Here is a 23114-nt window from a genome sequence, read left to right on the forward strand (position 1 = left end):
TGGTTTAGAGGAAGCAGCTCCAAAACTAACTGCTATAAACTCTCATTCCCTCTCATTTCTTACATATACAAATAAGGATTTAGTGCCACATCAGCATGTACTTTAATGTATCAAACAAATGTGTATTAACCAATTAATTAACTTATTTATTTTTCTGACTGAACAGCTTTTCCAGGTTTTCATCAAAGACTTAGAAAACTTGTCCTGTAGTTTTTTAGTTAAATCTGGAACTATTGCTGAACTATAAACTATAACTCAGTAAAACATCTCTGCCTAAGTAAGCCATTATTTGTCAGTGAAGGCTGATATTAGATGATATTATAAATGGTTAAGCTGGGGAACATTAAAGCAGACTTTTTCTCTAAATCTCATGATGCATTTTTTTTCAGTAATGTTAAAGAGCAAAACAAAATACAAGAAAATGAGGTCACTACTTTACATCAATAGACTAAATTTTTAGGGAATAATTATTCAGACAATGAAATGGTCATAATCTGGGGGAAGATCCGTCTTTTGCTGTCTCTGATCTGTTTCTCAAGATTTTTTCTTCAGTTTCTGTCTCCTGAATTTGTCCCTGTCAGGTTACAGCTGAATTATTATAAAATTATACACTTTAAATTAAAATGTTATTTTATACAGTGATGATGACAGAATTGACCGGGATGAAATCACTTTTCCATCCTTCTTGATTCATGTAAATTATGGCCTAATCAGCTGTTCTGAAACAGGAAACGATGCTTTATTCGTTAATGTAAAACTCAAACATGACATAAGGATTCAGTGGGAAAGCATAAATGATAACAAAAAGAGTGCAATGTTTATTTTTGATTTTATAACGATTGATACATTTTCATTAATGCTTGTAACAAAAATAAACAACAAAAAACTACAGTAGTCAGGAAAATTTGACTGAATCACCTAAAAATCATCACAGTGATTGCTGCTCTGCAAGGACGGCACAGAAAATTAGTTAAGAACTTCACAAACAAAGAAAGAAATATACAAATACAGCAATGAGAACATGATTCTTCACCCCCCCCCTCCCAAAAAAATTTTAAAAAATCCCACGCAAATTAAAATTGTTTGTGCAGTTTTATTTTGAGTGACTCATTTTCTCAAATTCCAACAAAGGTAAACACGGAAGCCTGATCGCATATTAACACCAGAGCTCTAAGAAAAACAAAACTATAAAGCACTTTTTATTTTTTTTTAGAAACCCAATCACTCCAACATGTCTGCCACACCACAATCAGATACCATCAGTTATTACACCACTACAGCGAGTGATCACCAAACCAAACAAGCTGCTAGATAAGGTTTTGCAAACATCCTCCTCAGATACACAGAACGGTGTGTTGCTGTGAGGTGAATCCTTATGAATGCCACAGTAATTAACATCTATACACTAAAACAACAGCATGAAAAATGAAAGCAGATGCAACATTAATTATCCAACAGCTTACCAGCCAGGTGCTTATTTACCAAAGGAGATTACCTGTTTGGCTTCAGCAAAGACAAATGAACACACTGCGTTCTGTTGGCATGTTATTTAAAACTGAATGTCAGTAATAACCAAGATAGCTGATGGTTATAGGCAGGAGAATAGGAAAGCTGTTGGTTGGGGCATAAAGTAATGGAAGAACTGTGAAATGTCCACGTCCTGTACATGATGTTAGACAGAGGCCACCATTAATGTCCAACCATTGCAAACTGCTTTAAAGATCTGTGTCAGTACATAAAACTGAAATTACCACAATGTAAAACTTCAGCAGCAGCTGTACGTCTCACAGTTGGGCTTTTTTCTTAATCCAAACAGTGAGACATACTGTAGAACTTGGATTTTGTTTTTAATTCAAGTTTCGTAGGCTTGCATATCACATTCCAGCTCCACTGTTAAGTGATGCAGTTGTCAAATTGAAGAACAACCTTGTTGGAGCAGCTTTGAAAGGGTGTCTAATAACAAGGCTGTGAAATATACGGCTCATTGGCTCATTTGGAAATGAAGAGAGTGATCACTGATTATTGCTTAATGTTTCCTTAGTCTGACAATGAAAGTAAAATTCAGTTTCAAACCATTCTGTTGCTGATACATTGTACTGTACTGTGAAACCTATAAAGGGATTTTTTTTATTAGTTCTATATGTGTCTGATCAATGAAATACAACTATTTTTAAAGTAAAAGGTCATATTCAAAGTAATAAAGAAATGGTATGGAGATTTTTATTATTTTATTCATCAAATTTCATGAAGACAAAGTGTTTTCACCAAATGGAATTACAAAATGAACAGACAAGCTGCTCTGAGCCTATTACAAACCCTGGAGAGGTCGCCAATCAACACCGTGCCCAGTTATCCCAACTGACCATAGAGACAAATGTCTTGTCACAGTTTCAGGGTTAGTAGCTTTTCCAAATGCCTCCTTTCCATGAAGAGTGATTGATGATGAAAGGAGGTGCTGGTAAAATCCAACTGGCGCTGTAGACGGGACAGGCTTTAAACTCACAGGGCCAGTCTCTCCAAGCGTATCGAACAGCAGCGACTTCAGACGACTGACACACAGCAGCTGACACCTGGATGGTGGTCAGATCCCACCCCACTATAGGAGTTTGAAGCCAAAGGGACTTAGGCCCACATGGAGCCCAAATATCCGAGCAACAGACCTTGATTAAAAAGACAAGAGAACAACAAGTGACTTTGACTTAGAAGTCATCACAACAAGTACTGACTACAGCTAAATATTCTTTAAGTGCATGATTATAAGAGTACAACTACAATAGTAAATAATCTAAGAAGTAACTTAACCAGGCTGTACAGACTATTCTACAATGTTTCTCATTGATATGCACACACAACCTGCACACCAGTAGGGACAGTGTTGGAATGCAGGGTGCAACGGTCCAACGAGTCTACATGTGCTTTGTGGATTTGGAGAAAGCGTCCCTCAGAGGATCCTGTTTGAGAGGGTTCAGGAGTATGGGGTATCTGACCCACTGCTATGAGCCATTCAGTTCGGTGGCTCTTGGACTTCACCCAGTTTGTTGGTTTTGAATTTGTTGGCTTCAAAAGGCATAAGCTTTATAGGGTGGCAGCCTCCAAATTGGACTGGAACCTCCAAGTCTGAGACCATGGTTCTCAGCAAAAAAAGGGATGGTGTTCTCACTCCAGATCAGGTGCTTTGTTGTAATTAAGTTAGGATGAGTTGCTGCCCCAAGTAGAGTAGTCTAAGTATCCTGGGGTCTGGTTAACAATTGAAGGGAGAGGGGAGCTGGAAAATGACAAACAGATTGGTACACCCATCAATGCAGAAGCTGTACCAATCTGTTGTGGTGAACCAAGAGCTGAGTATAAAAGCAAAGTTTTTGATTTACCAGCTGATCTACATTCCTACACTCACTTATGGCGACAAGCTCCAAGTAATGACTGAAAGAATAAGATCGCAGATACACGTGGCAAAAATAAGTGAAGTGTGGCTGGGCTTAGTTTGAGAGACAGTTCAGTCATTCAGAAAGCACTCAAAGTAAAGCCATGACTCCTCCACATCACATTGAGCCAGCTGAGGTGGTGGCATCTGATTAGAACGCTGCCTGGGCGAGGTGTTATGGATATATTCCACCAGGCAGATATCCTGGGGTAGGCCCAGGACACGCTGGGCATATCCTGGGGTGGGAAGGCAATGGTGTTCCCCCAGATGAGGTGGAGGTGGTGGCTTGAGGCCAACTGTTTAGGTTGTTTTCCCCATGACTTGGCCCCAGATAAGCAGAACAAAATGGATGGACGGATGGATATCTTGCTGTAGGACACTTTTGAAAGGGGTCTAGGGATACAAATGTCAACCCTAAAGTTTTAGGATTTGCGCTAACTCAAGCTTACATCCCTGCCACCCTTACCTCAAAGATGTCTTTGGATGATGTGACAGAGACTGCCTGGTCATAGGTAATGTTGACGTACATCTGAGTGGATGCAATTTCTTTGGGGAAAGGTCCGAGGAAGGGCACGTTCTCTTCCTCATAAGCCACAGCCCTAGCACCCAGTGTCAGTCTATAGGCTACATCCTGCTTGTCTCTGGGATGGATCCTGAAACGGAAAAACCACATCAGTATTTTTATAAACAATCCAATTGTCATATAAACTAGAATCCAATATTTGTACTCTCAATACTTTGTATCTGTTTAGAGTTAGCTTTACACTAGCCGTACCACTGAAAAATAATCAACGCCATCATCAAATACATAATTCTTTCCCTCATAAGTGATTATGATGACATTAGATAAATTCAGTAATCTGCACTGGATTGTACGTTTCTTAAATGGAGTTTTAAGCATCACTCATCTCTTTCCCACCAATGCAGAACCAATTCTGCCATTGTAAGTGAAAAACAGCCTGCATGTTAATTCCAGTACCTAATCTAGAACTGATACTACCAGGTTAGACACCTACCTTATAGACAAGAGGTAAAATTGGCATGTTCCTCTCATCAGGTAAGGGTCAAGTACCACTTACCAACTCCATCCTCTTTTCCATAAATTGCCACTTTTGGCTCCAAAAATTGCAACATTTACAGCTAGCCTTGACTTTGGTATTTTCACCATCCACAAACAATCAGTGACATCAGAGGGGTATGTTCCTTTTTTTTTTTTTTTTTACCTAGTCTATTTTCATCCCCAAATGTGACAGGTGTGCCTCAGCTTGTAGAGTGGATAGACCAATGGCTATTTATAGTTTTGAGGTTTAATCCCCACCTTCTCCTGTCCACATGTAGAAGAGTCCTTCGCCAAGACACCAAAACCCACTTGGCATCTGACGAGAGGAGAGCTCCTTGTGGCTATTGAATGTTGGGTAGAATGCTAAAAATATTAGCTAAAAAGAGTTGTACAGTCTGTCCATCTTAAGACAGTACAATGTGACTGACATACCTTTGAGAAAAATTTGCCTATTAAAGGCGGCCTCTGAAATGTTGATGGTTATGTATGAAAATACAGTTTACATTGTTGGGTTAGGTTGCATACTAATACTCAACTGGATAGAGAACTGCATCACATGTCTGTTAAATAATGAAGAAGTGGAGAAAGCTCATTTCCGCTGCTTGTATCCACAATCTTGTTCTTTCGGTCACTAACCAAAGTCTGTGACCACAGGTGAGGGTGGGGATGTAGCTCGACTGGTAAATCGAGAGCGCTTTTACACTCAGCTCTCTCTTCAACATGACAAAGCGGTAGAGTATCTGCATTACTGCAGCACCGTCTGTCGATCTCCCACTCCCCTTTCCCCTCACTCGTGAACAAGACCCTGAGATACTCAAACTCCTCCACTTGGGGCAGGAACTGGTCCCTAACCCAGAGTGAGCACTCCACCCTTTTTCGGCTGAGGACCATGGCCTCAGACTTGGAGGCACTGATTCTCATTTCCGCCGCTTCACACTTGTCTATAAACCGTTTCAGTGTGAGCTGGAGGTCACTATCTCATAAAGCCAGCAGAACCACATCATTCATAAAAAGCAGAGACGAGATTCTGAAACTGCCCAAGCAGAAGCCTTCCGCCCCTTGGCCTAGAAATTATATAAAAATTATGAACAGAATCTGTGACAAAAGGTAGCCCTGGCGGAGTCCAACGCCCACCGGGGACCAGTCTGACTTATTGCCGGCTACGCAGACCAAGCTCTTCCAACTGTTGTATAAGGATTGATTTGATTATATGTCCAATTCTTATTAATATCTGACTCTCTTCCACAGTGTCTCTTTTTTCCTGTCCACCTCCCCTTACCCACAATGACTGTGTCCCTTCCTGAGCCTGGTTCTGCCGGTGGTTTCTTCCATTTAAACGGGAGTTTTTGCTTTCCACTGTCGCCAAGAGCTTTGTCATAGCAGATCATCTGATTGGTGGGGTTTTCTATATATTATTGTCTTTACCTTACAATACAAAGTGCTTTGAGGCAACTGCTTTTGTGCTACATAAATAAGACTGAATTTAAATAAACTTGTGTGTTTGGAAACAAGGGTTTTTCCACAAAGTACTAATGTTTAGCTTGAGAATATGCAAAAAATGTATAACTTTTATGTAAACTGCCTTTTCTGGATTTTTGGTTGATATTCTGTCTCTCTACACAAAAATGAAGCTACCAAAAAAATTGGAGACTTAATTTCTTTGTAAGTGAACAAACCAAATAATTCTGCGTGGGATCCAGTAATTATTTCCCCCACTGTACACACTAGATATAACAAAAATTCTATGCTTTCACTTGTTCTTACGTGCCATACGGCGAAGTTGCATCTGGTAAATCCAAAGCCACAGCCATGAAGGTTTTCTTCATCCTGAGGTTAGGAACAAAACCAAAGTCTGCTGTTTGGTGCCAGCGGATGTTTGGAAAGCCATCATCTTTGGAGGTCTTTATGTAAGTGGACAGCTGCACATGTAGAGGAATCACTCATCACCATTGCAACACAATAAACAATGTTATAAATCGGCCTATGTTACACTTATACTGAAAAGAGAAGCCCATGTGTTGTTGGATGCTACAGTGCTACAGTAATGGTGCACCTACACCAAAAATGTTTCAAGTTTACTCTTTGTTAGTGTTAAACCAATGCCTAACAGACCTGGACAAACCCAAAGGGGAAGTCAGGAGCTGTTTGCCCCCCTGAGCCCTGATGAAATGCCATCCTCCAGTCATCAATCATAGCCGGGAAGGAACAGTTGTACTTGTCCTGGTTATACTCTGCATTGGCCTCACCTGAAAATGTGATAAACCCCAGAAGTTTATGTGAGTCACTGAATACGCCAAACCTACCTGTGATATAAGGAGTCTTACCTTGGTACCAGAGGGCCCCTTTGATGGTCATATTGAGCAATGGGTGGATCATTGAATTCCACAAAATAGAATTTTTTTTAGGTCTGAGATCACGACATGGAGAAAACATGCACAGTGCAGTTAGTACAGACCATGTTTGATGGGTATTAAACACACAGAAACAACTGCTGTCTTAACTTCAGTCAGACAGCTGGAGAATGTGTCTTTATGTCCTTACCCGTCTACAACTGGCACTTCTTGACACTGTTTCAGGGCTCTTGAAGATGACCACACTTCGACCGGTGTGCCACCCCAACAGGACTCCACCAGTCCTATGGGGTACTTCAAGGTCTCATACATGTAACGTCCAAAGAGCCAGCACACAGCAGAAAACTCTTCCACCACACCTGGAAACACAGCTGTTCATTAATCAACCAGTATAATGCAAGCTAAGAGCGGTATATATGCATCATGGTTGATATTTATTTGACCTGAGACCATATTCTAATGTCATATGTTGAAACCACAATAAAACCATAGCTTGAATTTGGGGAGAGATGCAAAGTACTATATGAATGTTCAATGATCCAAAACAAAACCTTTAAGTATAAACACATTTTCCAATATCTCAATAAATACTTAAAATGAAAATAAAATCTTATCTTACTGGCAGTGGGCACAGACCAGGGAATCTCTACTTCTATCAGATCCATTAACTCGATGCCACTTGTGTTCAACGCTACCATAAAAGGCCTGACATAAGGATACTTAGCAACAACAGACAGCTCCTCTGTTGCATTGAAAATCTGGTGAAGAGTGAGTAAACAAAATAGATATGCTTTAACAAATGATTAAATACATTTTAAGAAGAAACTGCTTTTTGCCTTATATGTTTGATGGCTCTTTTGTAATTGGGCAAAGATGCAGAGGGTTTTGGCATGTCCCAGCTGACACCAGGTATAAGGCAAAACCTGAATGTCAGCACAGAGACAGACAACCTTACCTGAGTCATGTTAAACCACATGTTGCTCTGCCCTCCACACATCCAAATGTCTCCAAACAGCACATCTGTAAGAGTAGCTGAATCGTTCTGAACTTTTGCTGTCACATTATATGGACCACCAGCAGCAACAGGGTCAAGGGTCACTTGCCAAATGCCTTTAAGAAAAAGAAACAAAACTTTTAGCTATGTGTAACATTGTAGCATCTATGAAACATGATCAAGACAAATTCATAGACTGAATCTGAGGCACAACATGCTGTTACTTTTACTAGGTCAGTGACCACAGTTACAGAATACAAGCCCCAAAACAAAAGTGAGGTACCCGCTATATCTGCTGCCGTCAATTTCACTTAGTTTGAATATAGTACAGACATCAGGATAAATCCCGTCTTTGACAACAACGTGCTGTACTTACCGTTTGTCACAGTGACCAGTGAGGCTTGCCGTTTAAATAAACCTAACAAGGAGACGGTAACCTGTGCACCCTCGGGGCCATATCCCCACAGCACAGCTCTCTCTGGAGACTTCTGCAGCACCATGTGGTCTCCATAGTAGGAGGCAAAACGCAGCTTCCCATCTACACACACCAACAAGTTTTATTGTTTTATTACACTGAAAAAAAAAACAAGCAAGATTAATGCTGCCTATGTCAGCCCAGGACACTTGCAAAAGATAGTGTTCGTCTCAGCAATTTCACTTCCTGGTTATTTAAAGTTTCAAGGAATCATAAAACTTGTGCAGATGAATAAAAAACACAACATAAAAAATTGAGTCCGGTTAGATTTACATTAAGTAGGTCAAGGCTTGCTGGAAACTCGAAAACTGCCACAATATGCAGCGTAAAGATAATGCACTCACCACAAGTGTGAAGAGAAGCTAAAAGTGCAAAAACAACACAAAGTGTAGCAGCCATGATCACACGATCACATGATTAATAGAAAGCTGTGGGGAAAAGTCACGCGCTTGTTGGCGAAAGTCCATGTAACAGATACAAACGTCACTTGCGTTTCGGGACTCGGTATTTGTGCGTCGATGTCGTGACGTCATCCAGCAGCTGACGCGCAAATCTCGTGATCCTTCAAAATAAAAGCCAAAGAAATCGACCGCGTTTTTAGTAATTCCGAAACGTCCGGAGCTCTATTCCACGAAACATTTTGTCCAAATTTGATAAACAATTATGATGATAAATAATTCACATTAATTAATCTCTTCTTGTGTTTTTTTGTTGTTGTTGTTGTTGTTGGGTTTTTTTTTTTTACATTTATCGGATACTAAGACATCCATCACAGCTGATTTAAATGGATAAATTACCTTCTCAACATGTCTTGAAGTTCTCCAGAGGCCTGGTAATGAACTAATCGTGTGATTCAGGTGTGTTGACCCAGGCTGAGATCTAAAACCTGCAAGGACACCAGCCCTTGTGGACTGGGATTGGGGACCCCTGCTCTAAGAGACAATACCAGATATATGACCCTGAAAATTTTTCCATCTAGTACAGTGGTTCTTAACCTTGTTGGAGGTACCGAACCCCACCAGCTTAATATGAACCCCTCTTTAGTGAAAAATAAAATGTGATTTTTTTACTGGTGCACAAAATGAGCCATGCATGTCATGGCGAAGGCTCTGCCGAACCCCTGAGACCGACTCACCGAACCCCTAGGGTTCGATCGAACCCAGGTTAAGAACCACTGATCTAGTAGAACTCTTTCAAACACACTTGTGTCCCTTTGGAGTCATAAATTGAACATAAATTTACAGAAACCATTAATGTCTCCTCTGATTTAAAATAAATAAAACACTACTAGGAGTAACTGTGACAACCACAATGGGCATAATATGTCTTTTTTCCTTTAAGCATTAGATTTAGTGCAATCTGCAGTAAATTAGTTGCTGCAAACTTTAGTATAAACATTTACATTATGCATTTAAATAATTTCCTCTTGACAGGGAAATTTTCATCATGCTAGACTAAAATCAGAATCAGAATACTTTATTGATCCCTGGGGGAAATTATTTTTTTGTTACAGTGCTCCATTATAAACCAACATAAACCAACATTAACAAGACAGACAATACGCTAACTAAGAATAGTACTATATATATATATATATATATATATATATATATATATATATATATATATATATATATATATATATATACATAAGTCACTCATTAATAAATAGCTGGAAAAGAAACATGTGTAGTTGTAGCAGTAACCAGTGTGTTAAGTGGATGCGTTGTACAGGGAGATGGCCACAGGCAGGAAAGATTTCCTGTGTCGTTCAGTGGTGCAGTCTCTCACTGAACGTGCTCCTGTGACTGACCAGCATGCCATGGAGTGGGTAAAAATACCCCTATTTACAAAATCACTCACAAAACCTTCATATTTTAATATGAAAGCATAGCGTGCGGGCTACTGCCATATTGCTTTGTTACCGCAACAGTAGAGGCCGCTGTGAAATTCAATATCAAATTCAAATATCACACATTTGACCTGACAAGCACTCTTTGTCTGTTCCCTCACCCAGGACCTATTTGCCATGGGAGACCCTATCAGGAGGCAAAAGCCCCCCAGACAACATAGCCTCTGCGATCCCTGGGACACACAAGCTCCACCACCATGACCATTAAATAACCAGGAAGTGAAACTGCTGAGAATAACAATCACTTTTGCAAGAGTGTCCTGGGCAAACATAAGCAACATTAACATATGTTTTTCAGTGTAACAAAACAGTAAAACTTGTTGGTGTGTGTAGCTGGGAACTTGGACTTTGCCTCCTACTGTGGAGACCACATGGTGCTGCAGAGAGAGCTGTGCTGTGGGGATATCGAGGGTGCACAGGTTACCATCTCTTTGTCAGGATTATAAAAACAGCAAGCCTCACTGGTCATTGTGACAAATGGTGAGAACAGCACGTTGTTGTCAAAGACGGGATTTATCCTGACATCTGTACTGAATTCAAACTAAGTGAACCTGGCAGCAGCAGATATAGCGGGTACCTCACTTTTTTTAGGGCTTCTGTTATGTAAATGTAGTCGCCGACCTAGTAGCAGTAACAGCATGTTGTGCCTCAGATTCAGTCTCTGAATTTGTCTTGATCATGTTTCATAAATGCTACAATGTTACACACATAGCTAAAAGGTTTTTGTGTACTGGTACGGTCTATTTTCTATAGTTCACGTGTCATGACTCTTTTTAAAGGCATTTGATGAGTGACCCTTGACCCCATTGCTGCCGATGGTCCATACAGTGTGACAGCAAAAGTTCAAAACAGTAGAGCTACTTTTACAGATGTGCTGTTTGGAGACATCTGGCTGTGTGGAAGGCAGAGCAACATGTGCTTTAAGGTGAGTCAGGTACGGTAAGCCAAGTGAACAACACACCATATCGATAAAGGTTTATTTTAGGCAAGCAGCATCGTGATGCAGTGGTCGATGCTGTCGCCTCAGTGGAGGTGCTAGCCCTTTCTGTGTGTCATTTGTATTTGCTCTCTGTGCCAGTTTGGGTTTCCTCTCAGTGCTTTGCTTTCTTTCCACAGTAAAGACATTCTTGTTAGGTTGACCGGTCATTCTACATTGGTCATAAGTGTGGGTGTGGGAGTGCATGGTTGTCTGTTCTCTGTGCTGGCATTCGGGTTGTGCCTCTTACCTGCTGTTCGCTTCCTCTTTGCCAAAGTGCAAAACCAAAATATTTCATGCTTAAAAGGTATTTATTCATGTGATGAAACATATTTATTTATTACTTTGGTTTGAATCCCTGATCAGTTATCAAGACAGTAAACAGTAAAAGTAATACACTTTGCCCTGGAAGTCAGTTACCAGACTGACTCATTCATATATATATATATATATATATATATATATATATATATATATATATATATATATATATATATATATATATATATATATATATATATATATATATATATATATATATATATATATATATAGGTGGGATGGCTGTTTGTAATTACCTTTTGTTAGAACTAATTGCCAAAATGAAAGAGATGCTAATTTTGAGTTAGTGCCTTAAGCTTTAATTTAACAAAGCAATGGTTATTAAAGGATGTTCCAGTAATTAACAATTGATGCAAAGAGTGTGAATTCAAATCCTGGTCTACCCTAAATCTGGCCTTTTATGTTCACTCTTTTTAAAAAATTTGAGCCTTTGCAATGAAATGATCATTTTTGCAGGTTGTTCTGGTTTATATAACCTGCATAAATGTTTCTGGACATAGAAAGATTGACTACATGTTTCTGGAACAGAAAACCTCACGTCAGAGTTGTTCACTAAATCTGCTTTCAGGAATAGGGCCTTGGCTCATTAATGCTTTTAAAAAAAGGAAACACAGTAGTCAGAGAAATTGGGTTGAATCTCCTAAAATCACAGTGATTGCTGTTCTGCAAAGAAAGCACAAAAAATGACTTGAAACAAGCCCATCACAAGGTGTGCTATATGCCATGAAAGTCATGTCATGTAGTATGCCACACCACAAACAGATATCATCAGTTATTGTGCCACAAGTTTCTCAAACATCCTCCTCAGATACACAGAACGGTGTGTTGCTGTGAGGTGAATCCTTATGAATGCCACAGTAATTAACATCTATACACTAAAACAACAGCATGAAAAATGAAAGCAGATGCAACATTAATTATCCAACAGCTTATCAGCCAGGTGCTTATTTACCAAAGGAGTTTACCTGTTTGGCTTCAGCAAAGACAAATGAACACACTGCGTTCTGTTGGCATGTTATTTAAAACTGAATGTCAGTAATAACCAAAGATAGCTGATGGTTATAGGCAGGAGAATAGGAAAGCTGTTGGTTGGGGCATAAAGTAATGGAAGAACTGTGAAATGTCCACGTCCTGTACATGATGAGGCCACCATTAATGTCCAATCATTGCAAACTGCTTTAAAGATCTGTGTCAGTACATAAAACTGAAATTACCACAATGTAAAACTTCAGCAGCAGCTGTACGTCTCACAGTTTGGCTTTTTTCTTAATCCAAACAGTGAGACATATACTTTTATGTTGTTTTCATTGATTTACTCTAAGTTTAACAGGCCTGCATATCACATTCCAGCTCCATTGTTAATCAGTGTAATTGTCAAATTGAATGACAACCTTGTTGGAACAGCTGTGAAACTGCGTCTAATAAAAAGGCTGTGAAATATACGGCCCTTTGGATCTGATTAAAAGGAAATGGAGAGGGAATTACATTTCTGAATTGACTAGGTGAAATACACTATATTGCGCAGAATCCCTTTGCTTCATTAGCAGTTTCAGTTTGCCCATTCTCCTCTGCTGTCATAAATACTCATGAAGCGTAATCATGAGTAATCACTATGATTACTTTGGGTTTCTTTGGTTTCACACAGAAAGCAAAATTAAATTTCAAAGCATTCTGTTGCTGATATACCTTCTTTATGCAAACTGTCAAACCTTGAAGGGGTTATTTCTTTGTATTTCATTGCTCAAAAAAACTGATCTCATATTACCAGTGTTGGGACTAACGCGTTATTAAGTAATGCGTTACAGTAACTACGTTATTACTGTGGTAACGAGCACGGTAACTAGTTATTATGCCAAAACCAGGAACGCGTTACTCGTTACTGGGATTTAGATAGGCACGTTATTCGTTACTTCGTGTGGTGGCTATCGCGGAGCTTCCACAGATTCAGTAACATTAGCAAGTGGTGGAGGCCAGCAGGTGGATGAGAGAAAGGGGACGCAGGAGGAGGAGAGACCCGTAGCGGCCGCTGGTCCGAGTCAGGTGAACTGAACTTCAGGTAAGAAGTTATGACCTGCAGTCTATCTGTGTCAGATATAAACCAAGTTTAGGTGGAGTTTATTTTCGTTGTGCTGACTTTTTCGTACTGCGTGCTAGCTAGCATTATGGAGTTTCTATACATCTGGGTGGGTTCTATGATGTTAATGATGTGGAACTTTATTTTGTTCATACGGTTAATTATTAGAGTTGCCAACCGTTCCCTAAAAAACGGAATCATCTCGTATTCAGAGAAAATATTACGCGTTTGGTATTGAGGTGAAAAGAAACACAGTCCCGGACTTCAGCTACAATGAAAAAGACACAAAGCTGGAGTTATTCTGTGTCTTTGCTGCACAGCTGCCTCTTCTTCCCTCATTCTCTCCCCCTCCCTCTCCTGTTGCTACTTTAATCATGAAACTGATCAATGATCAGCTGATCAGCTTTTCCCTCTTGTTTATTTATCGTCCACTTTGCGCCAGAAAGAGGAAACCACCGGATGTCGCGTTAAACAACAGCAGCACGTTTGATCAGCTGTTGTTAGAATTTATTTAATATTAATTTCTAGTATCAGCTGATGTTTGCTGGAGCCACAGCTGTAAAGCTGCTGGTCATGATATCAGTTTGTATATCTGGTGAGAGGGAAACATGAAGATGAAACCAGGAGATGTCCTTACTGAATCATCAGAGCTGAACAGGTGATGGAGAAACAGGTTTACCTTTTAGCTGACATAAATGAGTTGAAGGGAAGTTATGAACTGTTTCTGAGAGACAAATAGCACCAGGATCCTTTTTTACGCTGACAGCTGGTAACTGTGCAGGGGCGGATCTAGCAAAGTGTTGCCAGGGGGGCATGTAGGGCATTAACAGGGAGAGGGGGGCACAAGGAAATACTTTCTTATTCTCATTTCAAATGTCTAGCTTTTAATAAATAATTATCTGAGTCTTACAACAAACGATTGATAGATTGATGCATATATACCATCAAGACAGTGAACATCACTGTCACAACAGTGTTTGTTTTCATTCAAAGGCTTTATGATTTTTGCTATAATGGTGGTCCGGTCTCTAGTCAAAATGCCCAGGACGATTTTTTGCCCCAGTCCAGCCCTGTATGCAGCTCATCTGCAGTCTGGTGTTACCTACATCTTCCTATTCGGAAGGCAGAATTTCTGAGTTCTGAGTACAATCGAAAGCACCACGACTGCAGTTTTTGTGTTGGATGTAAAAAGCGCACATGACGCTGTGACGTAGGCTAGAATCATGTGGCGGTCAATGACGGTCCAGGCGTAGGATTTCTCTCGTGGAAATATGCACATTATTTTTTCCTTTGGTAGGTGGCACAGTGCACTTGTGGCAAGTAAGCAAGCTAGAAGACTGGCAAAGTTATGGAAGAAACACATTAACAAGAGAATTCTGAGTAAAACCAAAGTTACTTTCCCTGGTAACTAGTTACTTTGAAAGTAACGAGTAACTTGAAGTAACTGAGTTACTTTTGATGGAAGTAACTAGTAATGTAACTAAGTTACTAATATAAAGTAACTTACCCAAACTATTTTTAAAGTAAAAGGTCAGATTCAATGTAATAAACAATAAATAAATGTTTATTATTATTTTATTCATGGTGTTTTCACCAAATGGAATTACAAAATGAACAGACAAGCTGCTCTGAGCCTATTACAAACCCTGGAGAGGTCGCCAGTCAACATCATGTCCAATTATCCCAACTGACCGTAGAGACAAATGTCTTCTGACATTTTCAGGGTTAGTAGATTTTCCAGACGCCTCTTTTCGATGAAGAGTGATTGATGATAAAAGGAAGTGCCGGTAAAATCTGACTAGTGCTAGAGAGACTTAAGCTACACAGAGCCCAAATTTCTAATCAAAAGCCCTCATTAAAAACACAAGAGAAGAGAAAAGGTATGACTTTGTCTTAGGAGTTAAAGATTCTAAAGATTGTTACACGTAAAACTTGGACAACCCACAAAAATAATAGCAAATAATAAAATAAGTGATTTAACTTTGCTCTGCAAAGTGTATCTCATTAACATGCAGATAATCTGCACACCCTTGGGGGCAGGCCTGGTATTGCAGGGTGCCAATTTAAGGTTCAGTGTCTTGCTGCACTGTCAACCCAGCAGTTAGTGTAAATGCTAACATCAACACTATATCGGTGCTGGCCCTAAAATGTCTTTAGAGGGAGTAACAGAGACCGCCTAGCCATAGGTAATGTTGATGTACAATGAAACAGTTTCTTTAGGGTAAGTTTCAAGAAAGACCATGTCCTTTTTCTTATAAGCCACCAGCTCAGGCATCCAGTGTCAATCTATAGGCTACACTCTGTTTGTCTCAGGGATGGATCCTGAAACAGAAAAAACCATGTAATCTAACTGTTGTTATTTTATTTAATTATTAATTCATTGTGATGTCCCAGTTGGTAAGATAACAGAAGAAAATAAAAAAGTCTAACAGCAAAAGCAGGTCACAACATGTGCATACTTTTTATTGAAGAAAAGCCTCCAGAAATCGGTTTCTCTGTTGATCTTTTCAGTTCTGGTACATTAAGAAATCTGTTGATGCTAGAGTTATGCCAGGGACAGCTTGTGTTTTGGCACTATATGAGAACAAAAGCAGAAACACTTTACTCTGAAGAAGCTTGAATGCAAGAATAGATGCTTTTCAACAAGTAGAACTGGAGCCCATTTCTCCAAATATACTCTTGCAGCAATATAAAGAACCCGATTGTTGTACATCATGATTTGGATTTTTTTTTATCCCAATTTCCATCCACCACCTTAGAAACACTTTTGTCTGTTACTAGTGAGTGAGTGAGTACAGATGATCAGCCATCAAGTGCCTTAAATCTGAGGGTTGCAGGCTTTTTGATCCACTGGATTTAACATTTAAAAGTTACCAACCTCATTATCACATACACAACGTTTTCCCCAAAAGTGGTCATGATGTCCTTAGTTAAAAGCGGTAATCTGCGCTGGTTGTTCTTCTAATAATTTCATCATAAAGTACATATCAGGTTTTAAAAAAGGAAGGTAATTTCCTCGAATCAGGTTTTAAGCATCACTCACCTCTTTTCCACCAATGTGCAGATCTAATTCTGCCATTGTATCTGAGAAACAGAACAGATGTCTATTCCAGTGCCTAATCTAGAACTGATATCAAGAGGACAAAAGACACATTAAAAAAAAATCCTCATCTTACGGGTGGTGGGCGCAGACCAGGGAATCTCCACTTCAGCCAGATGCATTAACTCGCTGTCAAGACTGCTGTAACATAGCTCACATGAGAGTACTCAGTGAGAAGAGCCAGCTCCTCTGATGCATTAAAAATTGGGTGCAAAGTGAGTAAATTAATAAATAAATATGTTTCATCACATGAATAAATACCTTTTAAGCATGAAATATTTTGGTTTTGCACTTTGGCAAAGAGGAAGCGGACAGCAGGTAAGAGGCACAACCCGAATGCCAGCACAGAGAACAGACAACAATGCACTCCCACACCCACACTTATGACCAATGTAGAATGACCGGTCAACCTAACAAGAATGTCTTTACTGTGGAAAGAAAGCAAAGCACTGAGAGGAAACCCAAACTGGCACAGAGAGCAAATACAAATGACACACAGAAAGGGCTAGCACCTCCACTGAGGCGACAGCATCGACCACTGCATCACGATGCTGCTTGCCTAAAATAAACCTTTATCGATATGGTGTGTTGTTCACTTGGCTTACCGTACCTGACTCACCTTAAAGCACATGTTGCTCTGCCTTCCACACAGCCAGATGTCTCCAAACAGCACATCTGTAAAAGTAGCTCTACTGTTTTGAACTTTTGCTGTCACACTGTATGGACCATCGGCAGCAATGGGGTCAAGGGTCACTCATCAAATGTTCATGACACGTGAACTATAGAAAATAGACCGTACCAGTACACAAAAACCTTTTAGCTATGTGTGTAACATTGTAGCATTTATGAAACATGATCAAGACAAATTCAGAGACTGAATCTGAGGCACAACATGCTGTTACTGCTACTAGGTCGGCGACTACATTTACATAACAGAAGCCCTAAAAAAAGTGAGGTACCCGCTATATCTGCTGCTGCCAGGTTCACTTAGTTTGAATTCAGTACAGATGTCAGGATAAATCCCGTCTTTGACAACAACGTGCTGTTCTCACCATTTGTCACAATGACCAGTGAGGCTTGCTGTTTTTATAATCCTGACAAAGAGATGGTAACCTGTGCACCCTCGATATCCCCACAGCACAGCTCTCTCTGCAGCACCATGTGGTCTCCACAGTAGGAGGCAAAGTCCAAGTTCCCAGCTACACACACCAACAAGTTTTACTGTTTTGTTACACTGAAAAACATATGTTAATGTTGCTTATGTTTGCCCAGGACACTCTTGCAAAAGTGATTGTTATTCTCAGCAGTTTCACTTCCTGGTTATTTAATGGTCATGGTGGTGGAGCTTGTGTGTCCTAGGGATCGCAGAGGCTATGTTGTCTGGGGGGCTTTTGCCTCCTGATAGGGTCTCCCATGGCAAATAGGTCCTGGGTGAGGGAACAGACAAAGAGTGCTTCAAAAGACCCCTATGAATATAAGATCAAGGAGACAGTTCACCCTGCCCAGGATAGGGTTACCGGGGCCTAGCAACTGGGACATGAAATGCTAACCTCTCTAGTGGGGAAGGAGCCAGAGTTAGTGTGTGAGTTTGAGAGGTACTGGCTAGATATAGTCAGGCTCACCTCAATGCATGGCTTGGTCTCTGGCATCCTCCTCAGCTTGCTGCCTGTATGCTCGGGTTTCTCCTGGTGGATGAGAGGGCTTGTTCAGTGCACATTCGTGTTGGGGAACAGGTCCTGACTGTCGTCTGCACTGATTGATGGTTCAGAGCACCCAGCCTTCTTGAACTCCCTGGGCAGGGTACTTGAGGGTGCTAATGGCCTAAGATAGTCCTGTCCTTTCATTCCTGTTATATTAAGTGTGTTGAAAAACTGCAAAAAACTGGCATGCGAGAACAGTCTGCAGCAATAATACGCAAATGGACACAAATGTAGCAGAAATAGTCATCCAAAAATGCCACACATCTCACAGGACTGAAAAAAGGATACTGACACGAGTTTTCCTTTTGTTTTATATTTATTTTCAAGTATGTTATTCTGCTAATAGTTACACACTTTAAATGTCACAGATCAAACATTGTCTGCGAAGCTGGATGTTCAAAATAAGTGTTTTAAAGTACAGTTTTTAAGTGCGTACGTAGTGCCATCTTGTCCGATTTCAGAACATGATGTTACTAGATTTTCTGGTTGATTTCCACTAATAGTCCTACATTAGTTTTATGTTAACTGACTAGTGATGGAGCCAATAAGGATATACTGTCCACTTTCACTTTTGTTAATACCAAAATAAATGGGAGCACCTGGGAAAACTTTTTACAGGACAAAATCTATGAATCAAACTTAATAAATTCAAACATACACATGGTGAATGAAGAAATGGTCTATCAAGTTATTTTTAATGAACTTGAACCAGTGAAAAATGTATTGTAAAGGATGCCTGGAGCTTAAAAACCCACAAATCAAAAATAAACAACAAAACAATTAACCACGCTTGCATAATTTCTCAGAGTGACTCATCTCCTCAAACACAGACAAACTGTCCAAACATGGAAACTGGATCACTTCCGAGCCCACATAATGCTGTCAGTTGCATAATAACCATTAAAAATAACACGAACAAAACAAAACAATCCCAAACCAAAGATCTCACTTTATACAGTTAATCCTGTTTAAAAAATGTAAAAACAAATAAAAAACATTTTGCCAGGTAATTAAAAAGTTTCCTCCTCAGATACACAGTGCGGTGCTGTGAGGTGAATCCTCATGAATGCCATGGTAATTAACATCTACACAATAAAACAACAGCATGAAAAATGAAAGCAGGTGTGACATTAATTACCCAACAGCTTACCAGCCAGGTGTTTATTTACTGAAGGAGTTTACACCTTTGGCTTCAGCAAAGACAGATGAACACACTGCGTCCTGTTGGCATGTTATTTAAAACAAAAAGTCAGTACTAGCCAGAGATAGGTGATGGTTATAGGCAGGAGAATGGGAACGCTGTTGGTTGGGGCATAAAGCAAAGATGTGAAATGTTCAGGTCACGCTGGCTACACGAGGTTGTTATGATGTGGCGACCATTCAATCTGTACGGGCATTTCCCGTAATTCAAACTGTGAGATGAATACTGCACAGCATTTTTTTTGGTTCTTATTTTGTTTTTGTTTTTTTTTATCATTTTATCAATTTAAGTTTCACAGGCTTGCAACTGTCAAATTGTCACAACTGTCAAATTCCACAGCCGTCTGAGAGCAGCTGTGCAACAGAAGATATGACACTTTGGATGTGCTGCAAAGGAAGCAGAAAGAGAATTAAATTTCTGAACTGACTCAGGGTGTAGCTGACGGCATGTTGTACCTAAAATATGTAAACTATGCCGCATAATCCTGTTGTTCCGTTAGCAGTCACATTTTTGTATTCACACGCCTCGTCTGCTGTCATAAACATTGATATGAAAATAAACTCTTCCCGTCACTTGTCTGGTTTTATTTGAGTTCAAAGTGGAAACCGACGTTACTTTTTCAGCAAAATTGGTATTTATAATGTAGACCATGCAGATTTGGAGTCGTCTGAGAGAGAAAAGTGCTTCAGTTTCTAAAAGCACATTTGTCTAACACATAAAATCCAACAATATATAAAAATATTTATAAGCCAATTTCCAAAAAAAGTAGAAAAAATGCAATGATATGCAAAATATTTAAATCATAACTGAAAACAAGACAAGATTATTGTCCTTTGTTCAATTTATTGAGCTATTTTATGCTATAGAGACATCTTCAGATTTCACATGGCTTTTTGTTGTTACTTTCTTTATTTGTAGTACTTATTGGGGTATTTCTGTTTAACTAAACTTCTCTGTTTTGTGTAAATTTTATCGTTTGTCATGTTGTATTTCTAAAAAAATTCTACTTTATTTAAGCAATTTTGTTATTCCCATGGTTCCCCGTGTCCTCCTTTCTCTTTTTCTCCCCCTTTTGTGTGAATGTAGGCGTGGCTCTCGTCCAGTGGTGAAAAGTCTCCTGCAGGCACACCTGTTCTCCATCAAGAGTCACTGACAGTTCCCAAACCTGCTCTTTTACCCATGTGGCTGTCCTGGCAGGGTACGCCAGTGTATTAATCGAACCGACCCAAATGCAAACCACGGGAGAAGTCCTGAGCTTTAAACCAAGAACAAGCCTTTATTAGGGCTGATAACAAGAATGTAAAAATAAAGCAAAGTGAACATGGGAGAGTAAACTAACTAGGATAACTGTGATGTCTGTGGCTAATTCTGAACAGGTACATGCAGGGAACTATGAAGTGAAAACATGAACATGAACTGAACAGAATTGTGAAAATCCATTAACCTGACGTAGCGTGGAAGGAAAATACAGAGGCGACCTGACAACTACTGAATGAAAACAGACAGACTAAATATTCACAGGAGGTGATCAGGGGAAGTGGAAACACATGAGGAAACAGCTGACACAAATGAACAGCATGACAACACAGGGGAAGTAAAGCAAAACACACGGAACTTGGAAACAAGACTTTCAAAATAAACAGTAAACATGACGAGATGTAGACTAACACAGAAGACAAGAACGGACTCACAGAAGGAGAAATAGAACCTGAACTAGAATAAAACTCAACTAAATCACAACTAATAATGGCAACAACATAAATAAGCATATATTCAATATAATAGAAGAACTCCAAAAAACACACAATGAACTCAAAATGCTGGGTCACAGACAGAGTTAAGCCCAGACCTCTTGCACTGCTTCATTTACTCACCTGCTTTTTTGAGTTTCTGTCTGCCTTTAGTAACCCATTGGAAATCATGCCAAATACTTACCTGAATACCTGCCTGACCCACCATCAGCGTGCCATTGGAAACAAGCCTGCAGTGGAGCCCTAAGTAACAAGAACTCTACAAAACAGTTCCAAAAATACTTTTCTTTTCTTCTGAGTGTTATCCCAGCCTGAATATTTGCCCCCATACATCCTTTGTTATTCCTGCTTCTTGAGCTCAGTTCAGTAAAATTGTGAAAGCAGGCAAAACCCTGACAGTTACACACAACACAATCTTCCTACACTGGGATAAATCATATGTTGCAAATAAGATCTGACAGCTTCATTTATTTGATTAATATCTTTGAAAAAAACTATGGACTCATGTTGAATTTAATCACAGGAAAGCATTTCCAAGAACTGTGACAAATTCATGTTCCCCACTGTGTTACATCACCTCTTCTTTAGAAAACACATTCTTTAGAACTGAAGGTTTTTTTCTATAGCTCTGAAAAAGGTGAATGTTTTAAGTTCCTCCTTCAGAGGTTCTGAAAAGTTCAGGGTCTGTTTTTCATTTTGTATCAGCGTGTTAATCAAGCACATATTGATCCTGCTTCCTGTCTAGTTTCATTTTTTAATAATGGATGGCTCTGTAATGCTACCCACTTGTCATTGTTCCTCTATGCAGCTTTTTTATTATCACTTTTTCTGTGTAGAACACTTTTAAGCTAAGTTTTTAAAATGCAAAGCGATTTTTAATGCTTCAGTAATGAATCGCTGTCTGACTCACTGAGATCTGGAGATTAATTGCTTGTTTTTGGTAGCAATTAACAAAACAACAATTTTCCCAATATCCTTTCAACAGAAATAGGGTCTTTATCAAAAGCCACTATCATATTATCTACAAAGGATTTAAGAGTCCTGAAAACACAGACATTTTAGAGCTTTGCATCATGTCCCAACAAATCTTATTTCACAATAACTTAGAGATGGCATGTCAGCACGTATAGAAAGCATCTGTGCTGCAGTTGCTAAGTAATATTATATGTCAGTTAGGCAATCAGCATGAGATAGACAAGGGGAAAAAAATCCCCATTATGGTTGCTACCTATATTCAGAAGAACACATGTTACCATCCACTTTACTAATTATAGCCCACACGCTTTTCCCCAGATACCAATTAACTAAGTGCAACACATAACACATATCAGTGCAGATGTACACAACAGCACATAAGACATATTTAAATAATGTGTCATCATCTGCACCTCCAGGTATGTAATTTAGCCTACTTATCATGCCCATGTACAAGCAGAGGCACACGGCATCAAAGTGATGTGACAGTGCATTTCCGTATGAGTAATGCTTCAATATTACCACTTCACTTCACCAAGCCGGTACTCAAATTAGATAGCATAAATTGGGTTGAAAATGGCTATCCGTCCTCTAGTGAGCCGTGGAATGGTCTCTGCTCTGTTCCATCACATTTTACAGCTAATTTCATGTGGTGAAATGAGAGATGCAAATATGTTTGGGGTTTCATGCATGAACCAAGATTTATGACTGCTGTCTAGGACCCTCATAGGTCTCTTAACACATCAGCTCTCATCCATCATGTGATAAATCCCTGAAATTAC

At 39.6% G+C, this 23114-nt stretch overlaps 1 protein-coding gene across 2 annotated transcripts; it reads right to left on the reverse strand.

Annotated features, from left to right (window-relative positions):
• Nucleotides 1-2213: 2213 nt before the first annotated feature.
• On the reverse strand, nt 2214-8808 carry siae (sialic acid acetylesterase). 2 transcript variants are annotated; one of them, XM_026193109.2, is made up of 10 exons: nt 8646-8808; nt 8203-8364; nt 7788-7942; nt 7452-7590; nt 7023-7191; nt 6806-6888; nt 6594-6727; nt 6246-6400; nt 3888-4074; nt 2214-2660 (listed from the first exon to the last, which is right to left on the reverse strand). In XM_026193109.2, the coding sequence occupies exons 1-10, from the start codon at nt 8698-8700 to the stop codon at nt 2397-2399; spliced, it is 1503 nt and encodes a 500-aa protein (XP_026048894.2). In that variant the 5' UTR covers nt 8701-8808; the 3' UTR covers nt 2214-2396. The 2 variants fall into 2 exon arrangements, with proteins under 2 accessions (XP_026048894.2, XP_080144552.1); XM_080288426.1 differs by having other exon boundaries at nt 8203-8399; nt 8646-8783.
• Nucleotides 8809-23114: the final 14306 nt, after the last annotated feature.

The sequence above is a fragment of the Astatotilapia calliptera genome, chromosome 14 (assembly GCF_964374335.1).
Source record: "Astatotilapia calliptera chromosome 14, fAstCal68.1, whole genome shotgun sequence".
Taxonomy (NCBI): domain Eukaryota; kingdom Metazoa; phylum Chordata; class Actinopteri; order Cichliformes; family Cichlidae; genus Astatotilapia; species Astatotilapia calliptera.